This window comes from Toxotes jaculatrix, chromosome 13 (assembly GCF_017976425.1).
Source record: "Toxotes jaculatrix isolate fToxJac2 chromosome 13, fToxJac2.pri, whole genome shotgun sequence".
In the NCBI taxonomy this organism is placed as follows: domain Eukaryota; kingdom Metazoa; phylum Chordata; class Actinopteri; family Toxotidae; genus Toxotes; species Toxotes jaculatrix.
In genome coordinates, this window is record NC_054406.1 from 433218 (window position 1) to 456283 (window position 23066).

Here is a 23066-nt window from a genome sequence, read left to right on the forward strand (position 1 = left end):
AAACTCTGACTTAATATTTTTTTCTTTGCCTGCGTATTTTGACCTTTGTTTGTCCGACTTTGTTCTCGTGATATTCATTCACATCAAAGTGTCTCTGCTTTTTCTTGTGAATTATGAAAATTAAAATAATTAAATAAAAAAAAAAAACCTGAGAAAAAATCAACCATGAGACAAACCCACTGTTTATAAAGATGATCAGAATCACTCTGTAGGAATGACACACTAAACTGCCACAGTACGACTGGACAGGGAACGGACCAGAACTTTAAGTCTTCCTCGTCCTCTTAGTCCCCTTCACACTCACAGGGTTCTGGTTTTTCCTCCGGAGGTGACGCCTGTGTTTCTTGTTCCTCACCTGTAGAAAAGTCTTCTGGTCTTTGTGGACTCTGGTGTTCGTGTCAGTGTCTGAGTGTTGGTATAACCGTCGCTCTCCGCTCTGGGTCTCGGTCTGGTCTCCTGGGTCCCTCCTCCTCCCAGTGGACCAATGAGTCTGCATGTGAAGCCTCAGACCATCAGTGGTCTCAAACTGTTCACCACACAAACCACAGACCTGCTCTGGATCCTGCAGGTGACCTTCAACGTGTCTGAAAAGAAACCTGTGAGCTTTAAAAGTCCGGCTGCAGACCCTGCAGCTGAGTCCTCCTGGTCTGCGCTTCGTCTTTGGTTTCAGTCTGTTCGGAGCAGGACTGGGCTCGGCAGAGTCTTTGCTGTAGTCGTCGCTGTCTTCAGTCTCTGAAGACAACACCAGCTGGACGTCCTGATCTGGATCTGCTGACCCTGGGTCTACCTGAGCAGCCCTGGCAGCTGGCAGGTCCACGTCCTCACCTGGCCTCACGGCACACCTGGGATTATAGGTGAACTTGATGATCTCAGCTTCATCCAGATCTTGAAGGTGTTCTCCTTCTTGGTCCGGGTCCGGGTCCCGGTCTTGCTGCTCAGGACACACCTCGTCTTTACTTAGCACGAGCTGCTGGGTGAAAGCATCTGCGGGAACACAAACATCAAAGATCACCTGTAAACTTCAGGAAGGTTTTAGACGCAGAGACAGGTGTGAACCGGGCGGACTCTCAGGTGTGCGCTCACCCGCGGACGGCACCTCCATGAGCGGTTTGTGGAGCGTGCAGAGCAGCGCGTGCTGGCGGGAGATGACCTCCTGACACAGAGCCGCTTCCTCTTCATATTTAACGATCGTTTTTTCAAACGCGGCCCAAATCTCTTCGACCGCTGCGTTCAGCCGCTGACTGACGAAGACACGGAGCTTCTGGACCCGGGACATGTCCTCACGGAAAGCCGGGGCAGAGCGGGGACAGAACCACGAACTGCTGCTAACAGCTAACGATGCTAACACAGTGTTTGTTCCGGTAGCAACGGCACTTCCGGTGTCCTTCAGAATAAAAGTCATCATTTATATTTATCATTTATTAAAACCTCAGGCTGAGTCCAGAGTTTAAAATTCAGATCCAGGCTTTATAATTTATGCCTCAGGTGTGAAAACCAATGATAAAACGAATTAATTATATTTTTAAATATCGTGTTTTCTTCTGTCTTCCTTTGATTTGACTTTGCAGTTTATGGTTTCCTCACTTTTCTTCTTCTCTGCCTCTTTTATCTTCTCATCTTCCTGTAAATTCTTTTAAAAAGTTCTGTAGAAATAACAGAAGAAAGTTTCCTCCTTTGCTTTACAGAAATTCTTTTTATTGAACCAAAGTCAGAGCATTTCACCGTCAGCTGGAATCAGTCGCTCACAGTTCAACCAGCACTCAGGTTAAATAAATATCAGACGGAAACCTTCCTCCTCACTGGGACGTTTCTGACGTCTCTGCTTCATCTTTCATTTCTTTTTCTTCACACACATCTTTCTCCTGAAAAACAAACAAACATTTAATGTGCAGTTAAATCTGCGTCTGACGCACAGCGAGCTCACTGATCACTGTGAAACACAGTCGTGAGGTGGAGTTTGTCGTCATCACACCTGGTGCTTTTGTGGCTGGTGAGTTTTTTGTTCCTGACAATATGAAATAAAGAAGAAAAGGAAGGAAAAAGCACCTGGTTTTCCTGCTCCTCCCGCTCCCTCCTCCTCCTCAGCTCCGTCTCCACCACGCTGTAGAAGTCCTTCTCAGCTCTGACGATCAGCTGATCAGGACTCTCCTCTCCCTCCTCTCGACCTCCCTCCTCCTCTCTGCTCTGCTCCGATCGACTCCTCTCCTTCAGACGAATCTCTCTCTGTCGAGCTTCCAGGATCTTCTCCCGCTTCGTCTCACGCTCAAACATCTGGAAATGACAGTTTTCAGGTTATGACCACAATGACATCACCATCAAAACAGGAGGAAACTCGACGGACCAACACCACCTGCGACACAGTTCACGAGTCACATGACCATGAACATTTCAGTAGGAAGTGATTTCTGAAAATAAAGAGCTGAATGATGAAACTCAGCAGGCTCGTGTTCTGTGCCGTTTACCTTCGTCTACAGAACGAGCAGACAAGCTCGCACATCTACTGACACCTTCAGGCGTCCGTCGGTCATGTGACCCTGACCTCACACGTTGTACCGGTGCGTTTACATCCACTGCTCTTAAGGGAAGCAAAGACTATTTTTCTTCCTGATAATCATTTTGGCTGTAAAAAGCCAGATAATAGTCCACAGACCAAAGTGATGTCTTCAAACGTCTTGTTATGTCCGACAGTTTAATGTCGTGTGACAGAGAAAAGCATCAAATTCAAATGCATCGAGCTGATGTCCATTTTTATGCAGATGATGCTGTTGTATACTCCACTGGCCTTTGTCTTCATCTGACCGTTACAAACTTACAGAGGGAATTAAACATGTCTCTGCAGGTGTATCTGCAGGTGTATCTGCAGGTGTCTGAGAGTCTCTTACAGCAGCCAGCAGACTCTTCTCATTCTTCTGGAGGGTGGACAGTCCGGGGCAGATCTCCAGCAGTGTGGCCGCCCCCTGCTGAGAGCCGCATGCGACCAAACGGCCATTATCCTGAACACGAAGGCTGTACAGAGCCTCGTCACACACCTGCGGAGAGAAAGATAACAGACAACATCAGCGACATTAAGAGCAGACAACAACAACAGTTTGTTTTTTAGAAGCGACAGAACACCTTGAGACTGAGCGTAGGATCATTCTGTTTGAACAGGATGTCCCAGACATCCAACACACCGTCCATTTTTACAGTGAAGAAGACAGAGGGTCTGACTGGACTCCAGCAGGCGTCCGTCAGATACGACATCTGATATCTGAAGAAACAAAACACAGGGATTTAACTCTGCTCTGAGTGTGAGCCTGACTGAGCAGGATGCTGGAACAGGGTGGAGGGCTGGATTCCTACTTCGTCCACATGATGGCTGACTCCTTGATGTCCTCAGACCAGATTCGGGCCGTCCAGTCCCCCACGGTGAGGAAGTTTTTGGGGAAGAAGGGGTTCCTCTGCAAGGCATAGACGGGTCCGTGGTGACCGTCGTAGGTACAAACAATCTTCTCAGACGGAGTCTTTGCCTTCCTGTTGCAGGAGATGACCACGCCCTGCTCTGTCCCCACCATGAACTTAGTTGGCTGCAGAGACATAGGGGACAGAAACACAGCGATCTGCTGTTAGCATCGTGGATCAAGTGGAAGTGTTTGGGAGTGGGATTTTCTGCACCGACAAACCCGGAATGTTCAGTCTGGTTCAGACCAGAATCACACAGCAGGTAAAGGCCTTGAAACTTGGTGTTTCTTGAGTTTCCTGTTTTGCAGAATGATGGACAGAAACTCACCATGGTCGCCTCAAACTCCAGAGAGATGGCTCCTAAAGCTCGATCCAGGTTCCCCTCCCTGCCCGGGTCCAGAACCAGACGTTCTGTGGGCTCGTTCAACTTACGAACATCCCACCATAGAACCTGACGGAGAGGAGACAGGACACTTTTAATTTAACATGAGTTATTTTAAAGGTTCATGTCCCTGTTTGTAATGAGGAGCAGTTCCCTGGTCCTGTTTAGTCTTCCTCCGCCTGATATAACGATTCGCACAATCATCAGTCAACCTGTCCATCAGTGGAGGCAGAGAAAGCTTCTGTCCCGGTTTTGGACTGCAGCCAGATGATCTTGTAGACTGGATCTCTGTGACTCTGCTCCACAGAGGAAAGCTCCACCGGCTGGCTTCCTCTCCGGGTGTCCCAGTACGCTAAAACAAACACACCCACATCTTTATAAACCTCGGCACAGACAGAAAATCACCCATCGGTCGGTCTGGACCTGAACACACCGATCTGTCCATTGTAGCTGCCTCCCACCAGAGTGTGGGAGTCTTTGGGATTATAGTCCAGACAGACGAGCGGAGATGCCGGCTTCAGAGTCAGCTCTGGTCTGTTCGGGTTCTCTGAAACATAGAACATCAATCTGTGAACAGACAGGACTGTGTGCTGGTTTTAAATCCAGCTGCTGCCTGTCTGTGTGTGTGTGTGTGTGTGTGTGTGTGTGTGTGTGTGTGTGTGTCTGACCCACCGATGTCCCAGATGTAGGAGTCCAGGCTCATGTCTTTGGAGGTTTTTTGGAACTCGAGGCAGGAGTAGGCAGCCGCCAGCTTCCTGCCGCTGTCAGGATGCCACGACAGACAGGTGACGGTACGTTTCAGCTCATTCGGATCTCTGCAGACACGCGGGAGAGGAAGTACAACTGTAATCAATCACAGAGATCAATCAGTCGACGCCTGCCGATCGCTTTGCTGTCAGCTGTACCTGAAGACGCTGATGGTCTTGGCGGACGGCGGCTCCTGACTTTGCTCCACCTCCTCCTCATCCTCGAAGTACTCCTGGTAGATGTCCACGGCGTTGTTCTGCCTGATGCAGTGCTCCATGACCTGGATCACATGGTGACATCACATGGTGGCATCACAGACTGATCAGCTGACAGACAGAAGTTTACTCCACATAAAGCTAAAACTCAGCAGCAGCGACAGGAAACGGAGAACACGGAACCTGAAAGCAGATTAATCACAAAGCGAACGAGGTTCCTGCGTCAGAGAAGTGATGTGGACTGATGTGGATCTTACGCTGCCCAGCTCCAGGATGCTGTTGATGTAGCTCTCGTCTTTCTCCACCTTCTTCCTGAAGCGGATGGTTTGTTCCATCTCCTCGGGGTTGATGTCTTTGGGCCACCCCCCCTCCACGTGGTTTATCCCAGAGCTGTCGGACTCGAAGCGCTCTGAGTTCACCTGAACACGCGAACATGTTATAAATCACACGGCTTTAATTCATCGCTTTTAAAGCAACATTCAGCCACAGAACGTTGCTTCAGTTGTTCACCTGCAGAAATACAAATGTCTCATCCTTTCATGTGTAAACTCTGTTTTCTGTTTGTCACTGAGCTCAGACGGAGGTGTCAGAATATTAGGAACACCTGGATCTGAATCACAGTCCAGAACGACGTCACACTGATGTTGTTTTAGTTAATGTTGTTAATTCTATTCTCTGTTATTCTAGAAAACACCACGGTGACACTTATGAACACATTAAACATCATCACATCATCACACAGAACCAAAGGCCCGGCATGAAGCTTTGGCCCCGGGGCCTCTAACGTGTTGGACCACTCTGTGATGTTAGCAACCTGATCCTGATCCAAGCTCAGTTAACTGTTAACCGTGATGACGTATTAGCAGGTAAATCCCACCTGGTGCTCGGACATGTCCCGGCAGGCCTGCAGGGCCTGGTCTCTCGTGGCTTTCTGGATGAACTGCAGACCCAGATCCGGGTCCGGGAGGACGTCCACCAGCAGCTCAGCAGGCCGGTCAGAGAAGAGACACTGGCGGCCAAACTCACCGCGGAGCTTCGTGTAAAAGTGAACGATCTCCATCCCGCCGGTGCGTCACCGTGTAGAGCTGCCGTTACCGCGGCGCTGCCGTTACCGGAGAACTGCCGTTACCGGAGAACTGCCGTTACCGCGGAGCTGCCGTTACCGGAGAACTGCCGTTACCGCTCAGCAAACTTCTCCGTCTGATCCGGGGAACAGCGGCGCTGTTCGCTGTATCCCAGCAACTGGGTGAAGGCGGGAGAGTTTACCGTATCCGAGCAACAGTGCTTTTTTTTTTTTTTTTTTTTTTTTCAAAAATAACTTTATTAGTCAACAGAGACGGGAACAGTAACAGACTCAGTTAGCTTACTGAGCTAACAGCTGTTGTTAGCTAGCTTGCGAAACGTTTTATTTCTGCTTTTGTCTGTCTGTCTATCTGTCTGTCTGTCTCTCTGTCTGTCTGTCTTGTCTCTCTCTGTCTGTCTGTCTGTCTGTCTGTCTGTCTGTCTTGTCTCTCTGTCTGTCTCTCTGTCTGTCTGTCTTGTCTCTCTCTGTCTGTCTGCCTGTCTCTGTCTGTCTCTCTGTCTGTCTGCCTGTCTTGTCTCTCTGTCTGTCTGTCTGTCTGTCTGTCTGTCTGTCTGTCTGTCTCTCTCTGTCTGTCTCTCTGTCTCCCTGTCTGTCTGTCTGTCTGTCTGTCTTGTCTCTCTCTGTCTGTCTGTCTGTCTCTCTCTGTCTGTCTCTCTGTCTCCCTGTCTGTCTGTCTGTCTTGTCTCTCTGTCTGTCTGTCTGTCTGTCTGTCTGTCTCCCTGTCTGTCTGTCAGACTTTTGGTCTTTTACGTTTCGGATGTGACTCAAATGTCAAATGAAGATTCTGGATTAAACAGATGAAGAAAATCTCGCGCGCTGTCAGACACAGCGTTTCCAGACTTTTCAGATTGAATAAAATAAAAGTTTAAAAACCTGCACTCCAACTTTAGGTTCACGATAAATCTGAGATTAAATCTGAGATTATCAGCATCAGTTTGTGTTTGTCAGCAGCAAAACGTGTTAAATCACAGAGAAACAAAGATTATATCCCTGCTTTTTTTTTTTAACATTTATTTTACTTTATTGTAAGAAGAGTCACGTGACATGAGAACAGGGAAAATATCCCACAGCACAAAACCAAAATGATTCAAAATGAACAAATGAATGAATAAATCAGTGCATATACTTACACATTCACTGAAATTCAACATGTATTAACTGATAAAAAATAAAACGCACCACCTGAACATCCTGTCAGCAAAGCCAGTTTCTCTCTGACCGGAAATGAATCTTTTTTTTTTAAATCAAACTGCAGGAATAACAGCACAGTGAAAGGTTCTGGTTCAGTCACAGATGTGAGCGGTCCTCCCTCTGTCAGAGTCACTCATCAAAAAGTTTCAACTCCCTCAGCAGCGTCTGTAGTTTCCGTCTTTCTCCTCCAGTCCAGCAGAGGCCGCTGTTCGCGCTCTGCGCTTCAAATCAAATCAGGCTTTATTGTCACTTTGCTGTACATACAGCTGCAGTGAGACAGCGTTTCCTGAGACCAGGACAGTGAAGGTCAAAACAGAGAAATAAAAGTTGTAATAATAAATCATAAATAAGTACGAAGAAAACAAACACACTCAAATCCCTGCAAACAGCCCCCCTCCCCCTGCCCCTGCCCCTGACCTTACCCCCCGGTGCAGGATGGTCAGTGATGTCCATAGCAGCAGCAGGAAGCTGTTGATGAGTCTGCTCCGATTGAAACACCTGTGGAGAGCGTGTGAGGAGTCCTAACTCTGCACAGAGCTCTGCTCCTGCAGCGGATCCTGTCCCCCTGACTCTTCTCTGTCCGCTTTCCTGCAGCTGGACGCTGTCCACCGCGCCTCTGTGGAAGGTCCTGAGGACGCTGGTGGGGACAGAAGCTGTTTCCTCCAGCTGTTGTTCCTCCAGCTGTTGTTCTTCCAGCTCAGGTCCTGTGAGGTCTGCTCTCCGAGGAACCTGATGTTCTCCACTCACTCCACGGGGCGGCCGCTGATGCTGAGGGGAGCGTGCTCAGGCTGAGTCCTCCGGAAGTCGCTGCTCATTTCCTGAGCCTTGTCCGCGTTCAGCAGCAGGTTGTTCAGTCTGCACCAGCTGATCCACTTCCTCCCCGTACACCGATTCGTCGTTTCCCCGGATGAGTCCCGCCGCTGTGGGGTTTGTGTTCGCTCTCCTCTCGGCGAACTGTCGTCGAAGTCGGTGCGTGTGTTTACCTCCCCGCTGGCTGCCTTTGTTCGCTGGAAGGCTCAAAGTGCGCAGAGCAGGAGGAAGATGTGCGCCGTGCGGCTGCTGCGGGTGTCGGTACACGAGCGGATCAGCGCCGCCGCAGAAGACTTTCTGCTGCAGGTGGAGAAAGGAGGAGAAACGGCTGAAATCCCGGCGCTGAGAGCGCTGCTCACCGAGCGGCTAACGGCGGCGGCGGAGGAGATCATCGGTCTGTTGGAGGAAACCGTGGCGGAGTACGAAGGCAGAGTGGAGCGGTCAGAGCGGGAGATCTGCCGCCAGAGGAGGCTGCTCGATGCCGTGCTGAAGCCCGAAGTCCGGCTGCACAGAGCAGGTCAGTCCCTGCTCACCGGAGCCGGAAACACCCGAGCGATGCCGAGGTCGGAACGCGGCTGATGTTGAGCAGCTGTTTGTGAGCTGCTGCTGAATGTTCACAGGAATCACATCATCAAAGATATTTACCGGTGTACCGGCCCCGCACACACTCACACACACTCACAGACACACACACACACACACACACACACTCACAGACACACACACACACACACACACACACTCACACACACACACACACACACACACACTCACAGACACACACACACACACAGACACACACACACACACACTCACAGACACACACACACACACAGACACACACACACACACACACTCACAGACACACACACACACACACACAGACACACACACACACACACACACACACACTCACAGACACACACACACACACACACACTCACAGACACACACACACACAGACACACTCACAGACACACTCACAGACACAGACACACACACACACACACACACAGACACACACACACAGACACACACACACTCACAGACACACACACACACACACACACACACACACACACACACACACACTCACAGACACACACACACACACTCACAGACACACACACACACAGACACACACACACACACACACACACACACACACACACTCACAGACACACACACACACAGACACACTCACAGACACACACACACACACAGACACACACACACACACACACACACACAGACACACACACACACACACATACACACACACACACACACACTCACACACACACACACACATACACACACACACACACACTCACAGACACACACACACACACTCACAGACACACACACACACACACATACACACACACACACACACTCACTATAGCAGGGGTGGGCAAACTGTTCCACAAAGGGCCGCTGTGGCTGCAGGTTTTTGTTCCAACCAATGAAGAGCACACAGTTTGACCAATCAACTGTCTGAAGACTGAGATCAGTTGATTAAATGAGTCCAGTCTGGTGTGCTGCTGCTTGGTTGGAACAAAAACCTGCAGCCACACCGGCCCTTTGTGGAACAGGTTTGACACCTCTGGTCTATAGCTTCAGCTCTGTCCTCTCTGTCCTCTCTGTCCTCAGCTGGATCTCAGGACTGAACATTATAATATTTATTTACAGAAAACAGGTAAACAACAGTGAGTCTAACTAATCTAATTCATCAGTTTACAGAAATGTGATTTAGATTTATGCTGATTAATCGTTGCAGACAGTTTATGGTCCCAGGCTCTGAGGCGTCTCTGGTTCTGGACCGTGGGTCGGAGCGATCACACAGGGACAGAATTGTTCCAGATTGTTCTGTCTGTACTTCAATGACCTGCTGGGGAACCTTAGTCCGGTCTGCGGGACAGGAGCTCGGGGGACGGGTCAGGACAGTCAGCGGACGTTGAGCTCATTAACACAGATAAAACACAGACTGACTGACAGACCAGGACGGGGACTTTAAAGTGGGACTCACACGTTGGCCTGGTGCCACTGCAGGAGGTTCGTCTCCAGAGAGCGTCCAGCTTTGGTTGAGCTCTGTTGACTCACAGTTTATGAGTGATCGTCCATTTTGTCCACTGTTGCTGTAACTCACTGAGAAAACATCACACATAGCTTCACGACTCAGGTGACGTCACCTGAGGACGTTTATCAGACTCACAGATGAAGAGACTCGTGTGCAGTTGTACCTCCAGCTACTGTTAACAGACTTTAAGTCCTCTCTGCTCTCCCCTGCAGACGTCCAACAGCCACCTGTGAACAAAGACAAGCTCCCTCCTGAGCAGGGGGACTGGAGTCTGGACCAGGACCAGCAGGAGGTCCAGACCCCAACCCCACATCAAAGAGGAGGAGGAGGAGGAGCTGTGGAGCAGTCAGGAGGGAGAGCAGCTTCAGGGCCTGGAGGAGGCTGAAATCAGCAGGTCCACATTCAGTCCTGTCCCTGTGAAGACTGAGGACAATGAAGAGAAGCCTCAGTCCTCACAGCTCCATCAGAGCCACACTGAGGAGACCTGTGGAGGACCTGGACCAGCCAGGTCCTCAGACCCAGACAGACATTTGGAACCAATTAGTGATGATAATTCTCTGGACTCAGCTGAACCTGAGACTGAGGACTGGAGCGAGACCAGGACGCGTTCAGGTTTAAAAAAGAACAGGAACGTCCCCGGCAGCGGTGTGAGGCGTGGAGCTGGGGAGAAACCGTTCAGCTGCTCTGAGTGTGGGAAAACATTCAGCTACAGTTACCTCCGGCAGAGACACGTGAGGACTCACACCGGAGAGAGAAACCGTTCAGCTGCTCCGTCTGTCAGAAACATTTCAGATTTAGAGGAGGCGTTGTGAGACACATGAAAGTCCATGTGAGAGAAACCAGTCAGCTGCAGTGACTGTCCACGGACGTCCAGAGTCCGACGTCTTAAACGTGAAAACCGGACCCGAGTGATTCCCAGAGACGGGAGAAACCATTGTGCTGCTCCGCTTGGAGCCACTCAGTTGTTCAGGTTGTTGGACACAATCAGCAGAGATGTGGCAAAGAGGACGTAGATAAATGAACTTGAGTGGTCTCACCTGTCTCACCACCACGGTGATCAGCTGAGGCTGTGGAGCATCTTAGAGACAACACGTGAAGCGTCCGATCAGCTGTTTGTGAAACTGTGGTCAGTGATGGAGGAAGGCGTCTCTGTGCTGATTGGTCGTTGCTGTGTCAGGTGACATTTCTCCTCAGATCCTGCAGAGTGTGAGATTTTTACTCCTCAGTTTAAACACATTACACATGAAAACGTCCACACACTGTCTCTGTCTTACTGTCCATCGCAGCTGCAGCAGTAGACTGGAGGAGCAACCACACAGTGACTCTGACTCACCAAGAACCCAGAACACTTCAGCCATGTCACATGTCACATGTCACATGTCACATGTCACATGTCACATGTCACAGTCTCGCAATCAGGACCAGAGCAATGATTTCACTGGAATCAGTGTTGACATGAAGTCACAGTTTTACATGATGTCTGTTTGTCTGTAATTCACAGTGTCCCCTGCAGACGTCCAGCAGCTGTTGGTGAGGACAGAGGAGTGTCCCCCCGAGCAGAGGAGCCCCAGCCCAGATCAGGAGGACCCAGAGCCCCCCCACATCAAAGAGGAGGAGGAGGAGCTGTGGAGCAGTCAGGAGGGAGAGCAGCTTCAGGGCCTGGAGGAGGCTGAAATCAGCACGTCCACATTCAGTCCTGTCCCTGTGAAGACTGAGGACGATGAAGAGAAGCCTCAGTCCTCACAGCTCCATCAGAGCCACGCTGAGGAGACCTGTGGAGGACCTGGACCAGCCAGGACCTCAGACCCAGTTATTGATTACAAGGCTTCAGAATTTTCTGTTGCGGAGATTGAAGTGAATTGTGATGATTGGGAGGAAACCAGTGAACCTCAGACAGGAAGTGATGTGAGGTGTCTTTCTCCTGACTGTGGCAAAACATTCACAACAAACAGATTTCTGGAGACACACATGAAAATGCACAGAGGAGAGAAACCGTTTCACTGCTCGGTGTGTGGAAAGAAATACAGGAAAAAGGGATATTTGATCCAACACATGGCCGCGCACAGAGGGGAGCGACCACGGTCAGGAGCCGAGCAGCAGCGTGTCACAGCGGCGAGCGCTCGGAGCTGCGATGCTCGGAGCTTCTCTGAGTGTGAGAAAAGATTCTGTTACAGTCACCGTCTGAGGAAAGACACGGCAGCTCACCCCGAACAGAACCTGTTCAGCTGCTCGGTCTGTGGCAGGAGATTCACACAGAGGGGGTATCTGACCCAACACATGACACGCCACACGGGAAAGCCACGCTTCCGCTGCTGTGTCTGTAACAGGAAGTTTGCTTGGCGTCATGAGCTCAAAAACCACAAATGTTCGTGGCAGCGGAGTGAGAGCGAGGAGGCGGAGCCTACATCCAGCCGCTCAGCTGAAGTGATGGAGGCCGGAGCTGAGACTGACGACAAGACTTCAGACTCGTCTGAACCTGAGACTGAGGTCAGAGCTGATGAGTCCGGTCTGAGTTCTGTCGGTAACGATGGAAGAAGCAGCGACAGGAAGTCGTTCGTCTGTTCGACGTGTGGTAAAACATTCTGCGGTGAGGAAAACCTGAAGGTGCACATGAGAACTCACACAGGAGAGAAACCGTTTCACTGCACATTTTGTGATCAAGGGTTTACACAGAGAGGAAATCTGACACACCGTGTGGACGTCCACACCGAGGACAAACGCTTCCTTTACTGTGTTTGTGGCAAAAGGTTTGCTTGGCGTTATAACCTGAAAGACCATCAGTGTGATGGTGAGTCCTCACAGCTGCGTCACAGTCCGGCTGAGGGGAACGCAGAGACCGAGCCTTCAGCCAAAACCGCCGCAGCCTCAAACTCTTCCAAACCTCCGACCGACGTCAGAGACGATCAGTCGACTTTAAACTCTGGACACAGTAATGAAGGCGTAAGCGGTGATGCTGAGAGACCGTTCGGCTGCTCTCAGTGCGGCAAAAGATTTCGACGCAAGAAAAATCTGCAGGAACATTTGAGAATCCACACGGGAGAGAAACCTTACGGCTGCTCGGTGTGTATGAAATATTTTTCATGCAGCGGATCTTTAAGAAAACACCTGAGGATCCACACAGGAGAGAAACCGTTCAGCTGCTCGGTGTGTGGGAACCGTTTCACCGAGAGTGGACACCTGAAGGTGCACATGAGAACGCACACGGGGGAGAAACCATTCAGCTGCTCAGTGTGTGGGAGAAGCTTCACCTGGAGGCAAAGCTTCAACAATCACATGAAATCTCACAGAGACAGTGGAGACACCGCGTGACTGTGCAGAGCTGCTGCCGCCGCCGCCGCCACTCTGTGGCTCAGACTCTTCCTTTCACTGTTGTGCCTTATTCAGCTCAGAGAAGTTAAAGTGACATGGAGATGTGTCCTAAAATGTCCTGAAGACAAATGACAGCTCAGCTCACAGCACTGAGACACATCGTGGTCGTGGGACACGGCAGCCGAGCAACAGCGTTGCCAGATTGTTGCTTCGATGTAGAGACGGGGGGACGTGGACGAACTTGTCCAACATGCACCTGAACGCTGCTGCGTCCATTTAGAAACCAAGAATAATGTTACAGAGACGGAACTGACAATAACAGATGAAGGTGTTTTAACCCACTGACACACACACACACACACACACACACACACACACACACACACACACACACACACTGTGTGATGACACATCACCCGATATTCACATGTGATGATGGAAGCAGGTTCGTCTCCACGTCCCACGACGTGTCAGACGCTGTCGGACGTCTTCAGCTGCAATCAATCGAAGTTGAATGTGATCAGACAGAATTAAGTGTTCAGAACAAATGAGCACGTTTCTAACGTCTCATTGGTCAAAGCACCGCGCTGTGTCAAAGCTTTCATTGTTTAATAAACTCATTTTACTTTGATGGAATGGAATTTGTTCGTTGTTTATTTGATGGTTGGTCATTATCTCCATCACAGAGACACCTGAAGACAGAGACAGAGACACCTGCAGATAGGTACAGAGACAGAGAGACCAGAGAGAGACAGGCACAGGACGACGGGACAGAGAGGACACAGAGTTAATGACATGGATTAAAGGCTGATAAATGTGAGAGTGGGTCTGAGGAGAGACAGAGAGGAGAGGAGAGGTGCGCAGAGGATCATGGGAAGTCCCCAGCAGCCTCGGCCTATAGCACGGGGACGGGGAAACCCACGTAGGCTCAGAGAGAAACCGCGTCCGGCGGAACCGGAAGCGGAACCGACGGTGCTGAACAGAAAACTACAAACAGAATGACTGAGTGAGCTCCGCTGGTTAAAGCTGAGAAGTTAAACACATTGAATGTTTGTGTGAAGCGAGAAGAAACGTGAACATGAGAACCGCACACTCAGCACCTCGAAGAGGACTTTATTTTGAAACTTGTCCCCGGAAGTGATGTTAGTACTTTAGCCGTTGTAGCGATGCCCGCGGTTAGCGGTGCCAGTCCGTTAGCTAGATCCAAATAACACAAGAACCCCGCCACCTGCGCCGCCCTCCGCACGGAGCGATGGAGCGGCGTCGTAAAGTTCGGGACGTGGCTCTGAAACCGGAACCGAAGCCGCGAGGAGAAGGTTTGTTCTCTGCTGCACGCGATCACCGCTCTGCTAATGCTGCTAAGCTAACGTTAGCTAAACCATTCCCGTTCAGCTCGCGAGGAATAAGATCCGGGACATTAGCGTCCTGATGCCTGTTTGAGTGAGAGACAGCGGAGACAGTGTCAGGTCTGAGGGACAGAGTCTGTCTCCGCTCCTCCTCCTCAGTCAGCTGATCACTGCAAACAGCTTTGATTCAAAATCACGTTGATTGATTTCATCACGAACGTTTCACCAGAGACAGAGACAATAACACAACTGACACACAGACATGTAGCTGGACTGCTCAGTTCATGTGGACGCACAGAGACAGACAGAGACGCACAGAGACACACGGACAAAAACTGGTGTCATCACGCTGGTGTTCGTGGGTTTGTGCTGATAACTCTGTGTGTGTGTGTGTTTCAGCTTTACCCTCAGATATCCTCAAAGTGATCGTTGGCGAGGACGAGCTGCAGCAGAGGAGCCCCAGCCCGGACCAGGAGGACGCAGAGCCCCCACACATCAAAGAGGAGGAGGAGGAGCTGTGGAGCAGTCAGGAGGGAGAGCAGCTTCAGGGCCTGGAGGAGGCTGAAATCAGCAGGTCCACATTCAGTCCTGTCCCTGTGAAGACTGAGGACGATGAAGAGAAGCCTCAGTCCTCACAGCTCCATCACACGCAGCAGGAGGCGCAGCAGGAGGCGGAGCCTTCAGGCTGCGGCTCTGCTGAACTGATCAAACCAGAAGCTGATGCAGAATCTGAAGCTTCCACGAACTCAGACACACATTTACAACCCGGTGCTGAAGACAAAGCTTCAGACTCCTCAGACACTGAGGTCAGTGACGGAGACTGGGAGGACACCAGGGAACCTGAGGCAGGTGTGAAGCCTCTGAGGAACAGCAGAGTCACTGTCATTGACTTTAACTGTAACACCGTGGAGAGGTCGTTCAGCTGCTCCGAGTGCGGCCAGAGGTTTGGTCGGAAGCCACATCTGAACGCACACATGAGGATTCACACGGGAGAGAAACCGTTCAGCTGCTCCTTCTGCGGCAAGAGATTTTCTCAGAAGGGAAACTCGGTGAGTCACATGAGGCTTCACACAGGAGAGAAACCCTTCAGCTGCTCCGTCTGCAAGAAGCGTTTTAGGTACAGTGGAGATGTGAGCAGGCACATGAGAATTCACACGGGCAAGAAGAAAAGCAGCGGCACCGACACGGGCTCAGAACCCACCAGAACCTCAGGTCCACACAGGCGTGTTCCACCGAGCGCCGACGATCAAACCCCAGAACCCGAGGCCGACGCCGCTGATGATGGTTGGAGGGAAAGCGGCGAACCTCTGTCACATTTAAACTCCCAGAGAAACGAGGACGTGTCTGCAGGTGAAACAAGATGCAGCAGCGACAAAGAGTCATTCAGCTGCTCGGAGTGCGGGAGAACGTTCTGCCGCAAGGACCATCTGATGAGCCACATGAGAACGCACACGGGAGAGAAACCGTTCAGCTGCTCGGTGTGTCAGAAGCGTTTCAGCTGCAGTGGCAACATTTTGGCACACATGAGAATCCACACGGGAGAGAAACCGTTTCAGTGCTCGTTCTGCAGCAAAAGCTTCAGCCAGAAAGGAACTTTACAGCTGCACATGAGAATCCACACCGGGGAGAAACCCTTCAGCTGCCCGTTCTGTGACAAAAGATTTGCCCATAAAAGACGGATGACGCTGCACATGTCCGTCCACACGGAGGAGAAACGCTTCAGCTGCAGCGTCTGTGACAAAAGATTCACTTGGTATACACAACTCAAAACACACAAGTGCGTCGGAGGGTCCTCGCAGCTTCGCCAGAGCCAGACTGAGAAGAAGGTTCCTGCCAAGGAATCGTTCAGCTGCTCCGAGTGTGGGAAGACGTTCAGCCTGAAGGGCAACCTGAAGACACACATGAGAATCCACACTGGAGAGAAACCGTTCAGCTGCTCGGTGTGTGGGAAAAGCTTCAAACAAAACGTGCATCTGACCGAGCACATGACGATTCACACCGGAGAGAAACTCTACAAATGCAGCGTCTGTGGAAAAGGATTCAATAAGAAGCTGCTGGTGAAGAATCACACGTGTGTTTGATCCTCGCACTCGGCTCAGTCACAGTCTGAACTCCGTGCTGAGCGATATGTGTCTTTTTGGACATGTGGGACTTGGTGTCGAGACAGAGAGTGTCCCTGGCTCTGGAAATAAAGTCCATAAAGATTTGAATCCTCACGGTGAAGTTTAATAACTACTGAAAAGTTACTGTTGAAATCAAAATACTGCTGTTGGACTGTGAGACAACCTGTCTCACAGTGTCTCAGTTTATGTCAACTAACCACAGACGCTCCACTGTCCAGCGGTCCACGACGTTAGTTCCTCCAAACGTTTGAACCTGATCAAACACTCGTGTTGAATTTAATGTTCTTCCTCTCTGAGCTGCAGCTGAGGAGCCGACTCAGCTGTTATTTTATTCTTTAAATAAAGACACGTGGACACACACGGACTCTTCTGCCGGGTTTGTGTGTTTGTGTGTTTGCTCTTTATTAAAGTTCCGATGTTACAGGTAACGCTGCCGCTGCAAACGTCTCTGATAAAAAGCCAGAAACCGTTTTTTCTTTGTTTCCACCCACGAGTCGACGTTTCAGCCTGAAGCTGCTCGTTTTTACTCCGAGACACACACAGACAGACACACACAGACACACACACACAGACAGACACACACACACAGACACACACAGACAGACACACACACACACACACACACAGACAGACACATACACACACACACACAGACAGACACACACAGACACACACAGACACACAGACAGACACACACACACAGACAGACACACACACACAGACAGACACACACAGACACACACACACAGACAGACACACACACACACAGACACACACACAGACACACAGACACACACACACACACAGACAGACACACACAGACACACACACAGACACACACACACACACACACACACAGACAGACACACACACACACACACAGACACACACACACAGACAGACACACAGACACACACACAGACAGACACACACACACACACACACACACACACAGACAGACACACACACACACACACACACACACACACACAGACACACTGAAGAAATGTGGTGAACGTTGAAAGTCAACGTTATTGTTCTGATTATTACCAGAAGAAGAAGAAGAAGAGGGAGATACGATAAAAATGTCTAAACCCTGTTGATCTGAACGGAAACACACGAGCTTCAGACTGAAGGTAAAAGAAGTTTAAAAACGCTGAAACTTTTATTCTGAAGACCAGGAGTGTAGCGGAAGTTGTGTTGTGTTACCGGGTCATGGGGGGTTCATCCCTGGGGGGGAGGCACCCTGTGAGTCTCCGAGCCACAGAAGCTGGGACCGGATGTGATCCGGGTCCGAATAACGGTTTTCTCCTGCGACTCTGTGAAAATGTCCGGACTCCGGGACCTGAAAGACTCGCTCAGGCGGCGGCTGCTGTCCGCGGTCCGCCACGATCTGTTCGGACATTTCGAGAGGACAGTGTCCGACTATGAGAAGGAGCTGGACAGGAGCCGGAAACTGCTGGACATGGTCTCAAATACCGACTCAAAGCGGCGAGGAGCAGGTGAACTTTCTGTTCTGCTGCTGGGACAGGGAGGAGGTGCTAAGCTAGCTTTAGCATCAGGATCGACACACAGCTCGTTAGCAGGAGCAGCAGCAGGAGCAGCAGCAGGAGCAGCAGCAGGAGCTAGCTGCTCCTGCTGCTGCTCCTGCTGCTGCTCCTGTAAACTGTGCTGTGTTTTACTGACATGTTGCTCTGTGAAGCTGCGGATTCTGGTGGAGAAGTTTCCGTCAGCGGCTTTGGTTTTAGCCGGTGGGTTTAAAGACTACAAATACTACATTACCCATGATCCTCAGCAGCTGTTGCTATGCTGTGTTGTACCCGTGCCGTCCGGGCCGATGTCACAGAGCTCCCGTGTATCTGAGCAGATTTTTATATATGAATGAATGAATGAGATTTTATTCATTCACATCTTTGTTCATGTGGAAACATGATAAACAACAACAACAACAATTTACACGCAGAACGCAGAAAAATCACTGTCGTATGAAGCTGTAACATAAAGTCAAGGTTTTCCTCTGTGTGTCTCCGTGTCTCCATGTGTCCTGCAGACGTCCAGCAGCAGTTGGTGAGGAAAGACGAGAGTCCCTCTGAGCGGCGGGACAGGAGTCCCCGACTGGACCAGGAGGACCCAGAGCCCCTACACATCAAAGAGGAAGAGGAGGAGCTCTGTCTCACTCAGAGACCAGCAGGAGCTGATGGAGGGAACTGTGGAGGATCAGAATCCAGCACAAACCCAGATTCAGACCGACGTTCAAGAGCAGACGCTCGCGACAAGGCTTCGGACTGTGAGAGCGGGGACAGCGATAGAGACTGGGAGGATCCTCACAGAAAGTTTCGTTGCTCCAAATGTGGTAAAACGTGTTCACAGAGGGGGAATTTGAACATACACATGAGAACTCACACAGGAGAAAAACCCTTCAGCTGTTCTGTGTGTGGGAAAAGGTTTACGCAGAAAGTTGGTCTGCACTACCACCTGAAAATCCACACAGGAGAGAAACCATTCAGCTGCTCCGTGTGTGGGAAAAGCTTCAGACAGAAAGGACCTTTGAAATACCACATGCTGACCCACACAGGGGTGAAACCATTCAGCTGCAGCGTCTGTAATAAAAGATTCAGGTGGTCGTCTCAGATCAGAGTCCATAAGTGTGTCGACGAGTCACCACAGCATCACCGTGGCAAACGTGAGAAACCGCTGAGCTGCTCCGAGTGCGACGAGACGTTTCCCAACAATTCGCTCCTGAAGATTCACACGAGGATTCACAAAGGAAAGAAGCTGCTCACCTGCTCAGTTTGTGGTTTACAGCGACAGTTCAGTTCCCAGATGGAGATACACATGAGAAGCCACACAGGGGAGAGACCGTACAGCTGCTCTATCTGTGGGAAAAAGTTTACACAGCGGGGGATCATGATGCAGCACATGGCGATCCACTCAGGGGTGAAACCGTTCGGCTGCAGCGACTGTGGGAGAAGATTCTTTTGGCACTTTCAGATCAAAAAACACAAGTGTGCCGGCAGGTCACAGCCAATCAGAGTCCACTTCACTGCAGAGGACTGTGGACGATCAGGACTGAGCAGGACCCTCGATCCAGATAAACGCTTCAAACTAGATCTGAATAAAAAGACTGAAGCGTTTGATGAAAGCGACGACACTGTTGACATCGAGTTTTGGAAAGATGTCAGACAGCATCAGTCCGGTCTGACGTATCAGAGGAAAAGAAAAGTCTGTGCAGATGATGGAAATAATCCTGGAAAGAAAGCGATGAACTGCTCTGATGGCGACGCGACAACTGGATCTAAGGACGAGGAAAGTGACGACGGACAAAGACAAAGACCGCCGGCTTCAACTGAGTCCAAACACGAAGACGTCTCTGTGAGAGACGCTGCGTTTGACTCTGACGGGAAACCATTCGTGTCCTCTGAGGGTCAGAAAGCAGCTGAGGTCAGTCACACGCTTCAGACGCACCTGAGGTGTCGCACAGGAGAGAAACCATTCAGCTGCTTCTTCTGCGGGAAAGGATTCACCACAGGTGGGAATCTGACGAGACACGTGTCCGTGCACACGGGAGAGAAACTACTCAGCTGCATCATCTGTGAGCAAAGCTTCGCCGCGGAGTCAGAGTGTTTCAGTCACACGTGTGTCGGTGCACCGCCGCACATCACTGCCAGCAAAGCGTTCAGCTGCTCTCAGTGCGGAAAAGCATTTGTCCGTAAGCATCAACTGCAGGTTCACACGCGGCTTCACTGCGGAGTGAAACCGCTCGGCCGCTCCGCGTGCGGTGAAAGATTCGCCAAGCGTGAAAGTTTTCACGTGACGTGTCACGCAGGGCAGAAGTCTCTCCGCTGTTCGGTTTGTAAAACGGGTTTTGGTGACAGAGAGTCGCTGATTCAGCACATGAGAATCCACACGAGACAAACGCAGTTCAGCTGCTCCGTCTGTGGAAAGGAGTTTGCGTGGAGAAGATATTTGACCAAACACATGGAAGTCCACGCAAAGGAGAGACTCAGGAGCTGCGGCGTCTGTGACCGAGGACTCTCCCATCAAACCCACACTGAGGACAGCACAGAGGCAGAGTCTCCAGCAGTTGATGGAGAGGACCGTGGAGGACCGGGGACAACCAGGACCTCAGCTCCAGACAGACATTTACAACCAGGTAGGGACGACCAGACTCTGGACTCCTGCGAACCTGAGACTGATGATGATGGTTTTTGGAAAGAGAGCAGGAAACGTGAGTCAAGTTCAAACTGTGTAAAGGACGAAATGTGTGAACGTGAAATGAGGAGCAACGCTGAGTCGGATTCTAACGCTCCGAGCGCTGACCGGGGTTTTTGGACAGACAACAGGAAACTGGTGTCACGTTTAAAACCTGTGAGACCTGATGAAGTGTCTCAGAGTGTCTCCACAGACTGCAGTCAAACTACAGGAGAGAAACTGATGAGTGGCTCCACAAGTGGTGAACAGTTTCCACAAAGAGAAGGTCTGAGCCAGCACTGGGCCCTTCACACAGGGGCCCTTCACACAGGGGCCCTTCACACAGGGGCCCTTCACACAGGGGCCCACAGGGAGGCGAAGCAGGAGGACCCAGAGCCCCCACTTATTAAAGAGGAATGGGACGAGCTTCAGGGCCTGGAGGAGGCTGAAATCAGCAGGTCCACATTCAGTCGTGTCCCTGTGAAGACTGAGGACGATGAAGACAAGCCTCAGTCCTCACAGCTCCATCAGAGCCACACTGAGGAGACCTGTGGAGGACCAGGACCTGGACCAGCCAGGACCTCAGACCCAGACCGACGTTTACAATCAGATTCTGATGAAAAGACTTCAGACTCTTCTGAACCTGAAACTGACGACAGTGATTTTTGGAAGGAGAGCAGGAAACCTCAGTCAGACTTAGGCTCGTTAACCATTAATGAATCAGCTGACGGCGATGTGGATCGCGGTTCTGGAAAGATCCGCTTCAGCTGCTCTGATGAAAAGGCGTCTGAGTCCCTCGGACCTGAGAGCGACGACAGTGTGGACAGTGACTTTTGGAAGGAAAGCAGAAAACCTCAGCTCAGTCCAAACTCGGTGAAAAGCAGCGACGCCTCTGAAAGTGACGTGAGGTGTAACGGCGTGAGGAAACCGTACGGCTGCTCTGAGTGTGGGAAACGATTTCTGTACGTTTGCCACATGAAGGCTCACATGAGACGACACTCGGTGGAGACGCCATTCTTCTGTTCTGTCTGTGGACAGAAATGTCTTTACAGATCCCACCTGAAGATTCACATGAGAACTCACACGGGAGAGAAACCCTTCGTCTGCCCAGTGTGTGGGAAGAAATACGCTCACAAGGCCAGCATGCAGTCTCACATGTCCGTCCACACCGTGGACAAACAGTACAGCTGCACTGTGTGTGACCGAAGCTTCGCCTGGTTCACAGAGCTGAAGTATCATCAGTGTGTCGGCGAGTCCTCCTCCTCCTTTCAGAATAAGTGACAGGAAGTGATGCTGCTTAGTGATGGATTTCAACATTAAAGCAACAGGAAAAGTTAAATTTGAGTTTCTTACAATGACTTTTATTTAATGAAAAAGTTTTTCTGCTTTCAGTTACAGCTGAAAACTTAAAGTCAAATTATCATCATTGTCATTGAAGTTATTATAATTTGTAAGAAAAGTTTGCTTCCTGTTGGTTCCACTGAGAGTAAAGCTGAAACTTGAAACATGAAAGTTGTGTGTTTTCATCTTTAAAGCTGTTCTTGATGAACTTACTGTTTCTGTCCACTGTCTTCAGTGGACAGGGTTGTTTGGGGGGTGGACAGATGGGGGGGGGGGGGGGGGGGGGGCGATATGGCTCAGTGCAGGTTTCACATCATGATCATGATGCAAGACTGAAAATAAGAAGACAACAGGACCGAGCTCAGTGCATCATGAGGACAGGACGTCCTCCGGTGGTTAACGACAGCTGCTGCAGCATCAGAGTCCACAGTGGACGGACTGTGTCCTGCAGGACTGGACAGTGAATCCATGATTAGTTTGGTGTGAGATTTCAACAGGAAACAAGGCTTTGAATTCAGAGGTTGATTTAACAAAGATAAACTACAGGAAAATATGTGATATATAACATGAAGCTTCGTGATGTGATGACTGATTTTCAATGTGACTAAAAACTTCAGTTTCTGTGTCAGCAAAGTGAAAAAGTCTCTAATTTAACATGTGTTTAGTCATAATCCTGAAAATCAGAGTCAGAGAAATAATAATCTGATCATCTAACAACAGGAAACACCGACACCTGCAACATCTCTGAAATACGGTTCAATCTGGGACTTTTATTTAGAAAGCCGGAAATGAGCTGGCACCGGAAT

General features: G+C 50.3%; 3 protein-coding genes across 3 annotated transcripts; 1 reads left to right on the forward strand and 2 right to left on the reverse strand.

Annotated features, from left to right (window-relative positions):
• Positions 1 to 121: 121 nt before the first annotated feature.
• On the reverse strand, positions 122 to 1349 carry LOC121191658 (transcriptional repressor CTCF-like). Its single transcript, XM_041052930.1, has 2 exons — positions 1084 to 1349; positions 122 to 984 (listed from the first exon to the last, which is right to left on the reverse strand). The coding sequence occupies exons 1-2, from the start codon at positions 1274 to 1276 to the stop codon at positions 266 to 268; spliced, it is 912 nt and encodes a 303-aa protein (XP_040908864.1). The 5' UTR covers positions 1277 to 1349; the 3' UTR covers positions 122 to 265.
• A 389-nt stretch (positions 1350 to 1738) lies between these two features.
• On the reverse strand, positions 1739 to 5845 carry dnai2b (dynein, axonemal, intermediate chain 2b). The gene is made up of 12 exons (XM_041052927.1): positions 5663 to 5845; positions 5043 to 5204; positions 4729 to 4850; positions 4496 to 4638; positions 4257 to 4370; positions 4036 to 4175; positions 3770 to 3892; positions 3343 to 3566; positions 3115 to 3250; positions 2883 to 3029; positions 2047 to 2271; positions 1739 to 1862 (listed from the first exon to the last, which is right to left on the reverse strand). Exons 1-12 carry the CDS (start codon positions 5843 to 5845, stop codon positions 1797 to 1799), a joined length of 1785 nt encoding a protein of 594 aa, XP_040908861.1. The 3' UTR covers positions 1739 to 1796.
• A 1935-nt stretch (positions 5846 to 7780) lies between these two features.
• LOC121192130 (zinc finger protein Xfin-like) lies at positions 7781 to 22405 on the forward strand. The gene is made up of 5 exons (XM_041053697.1): positions 7781 to 8387; positions 15005 to 16676; positions 17139 to 17152; positions 17982 to 18230; positions 18779 to 22405. The coding sequence occupies exons 1-5, from the start codon at positions 8102 to 8104 to the stop codon at positions 22198 to 22200; spliced, it is 5643 nt and encodes a 1880-aa protein (XP_040909631.1). The 5' UTR covers positions 7781 to 8101; the 3' UTR covers positions 22201 to 22405.
• Positions 22406 to 23066: the final 661 nt, after the last annotated feature.

Excerpts from the sequence above, each read along its gene's own strand:
- LOC121191658 (XM_041052930.1), bottom strand. The coding sequence starts at position 1,276 with ATGTCCCGGGTCCAGAAGCTCCGTGTCTTCGTCAGTCAGCGGCTGAAC. Across the intron at positions 985-1,083 it reads CATGGAGGTGCCGTCCGCGG|ATGCTTTCACCCAGCAGCTC; the intron begins GTGAGCGCACAC and ends GTGTTCCCGCAG.
- dnai2b (XM_041052927.1), bottom strand. The coding sequence starts at position 5,845 with ATGGAGATCGTTCACTTTTACACGAAGCTCCGCGGTGAGTTTGGCCGC. Across the intron at positions 4,639-4,728 it reads AAGACCATCAGCGTCTTCAG|AGATCCGAATGAGCTGAAAC; the intron begins GTACAGCTGACA and ends GCGTGTCTGCAG. Across the intron at positions 3,567-3,769 it reads TGGAGTTTGAGGCGACCATG|CCAACTAAGTTCATGGTGGG; the intron begins GTGAGTTTCTGT and ends ATGTCTCTGCAG.
- LOC121192130 (XM_041053697.1), top strand. The coding sequence starts at position 8,102 with ATGTGCGCCGTGCGGCTGCTGCGGGTGTCGGTACACGAGCGGATCAGC. Across the intron at positions 8,388-15,004 it reads AGTCCGGCTGCACAGAGCAG|CTTTACCCTCAGATATCCTC; the intron begins GTCAGTCCCTGC and ends TGTGTGTTTCAG. Across the intron at positions 18,231-18,778 it reads CTCAAAGCGGCGAGGAGCAG|ACGTCCAGCAGCAGTTGGTG; the intron begins GTGAACTTTCTG and ends TGTGTCCTGCAG.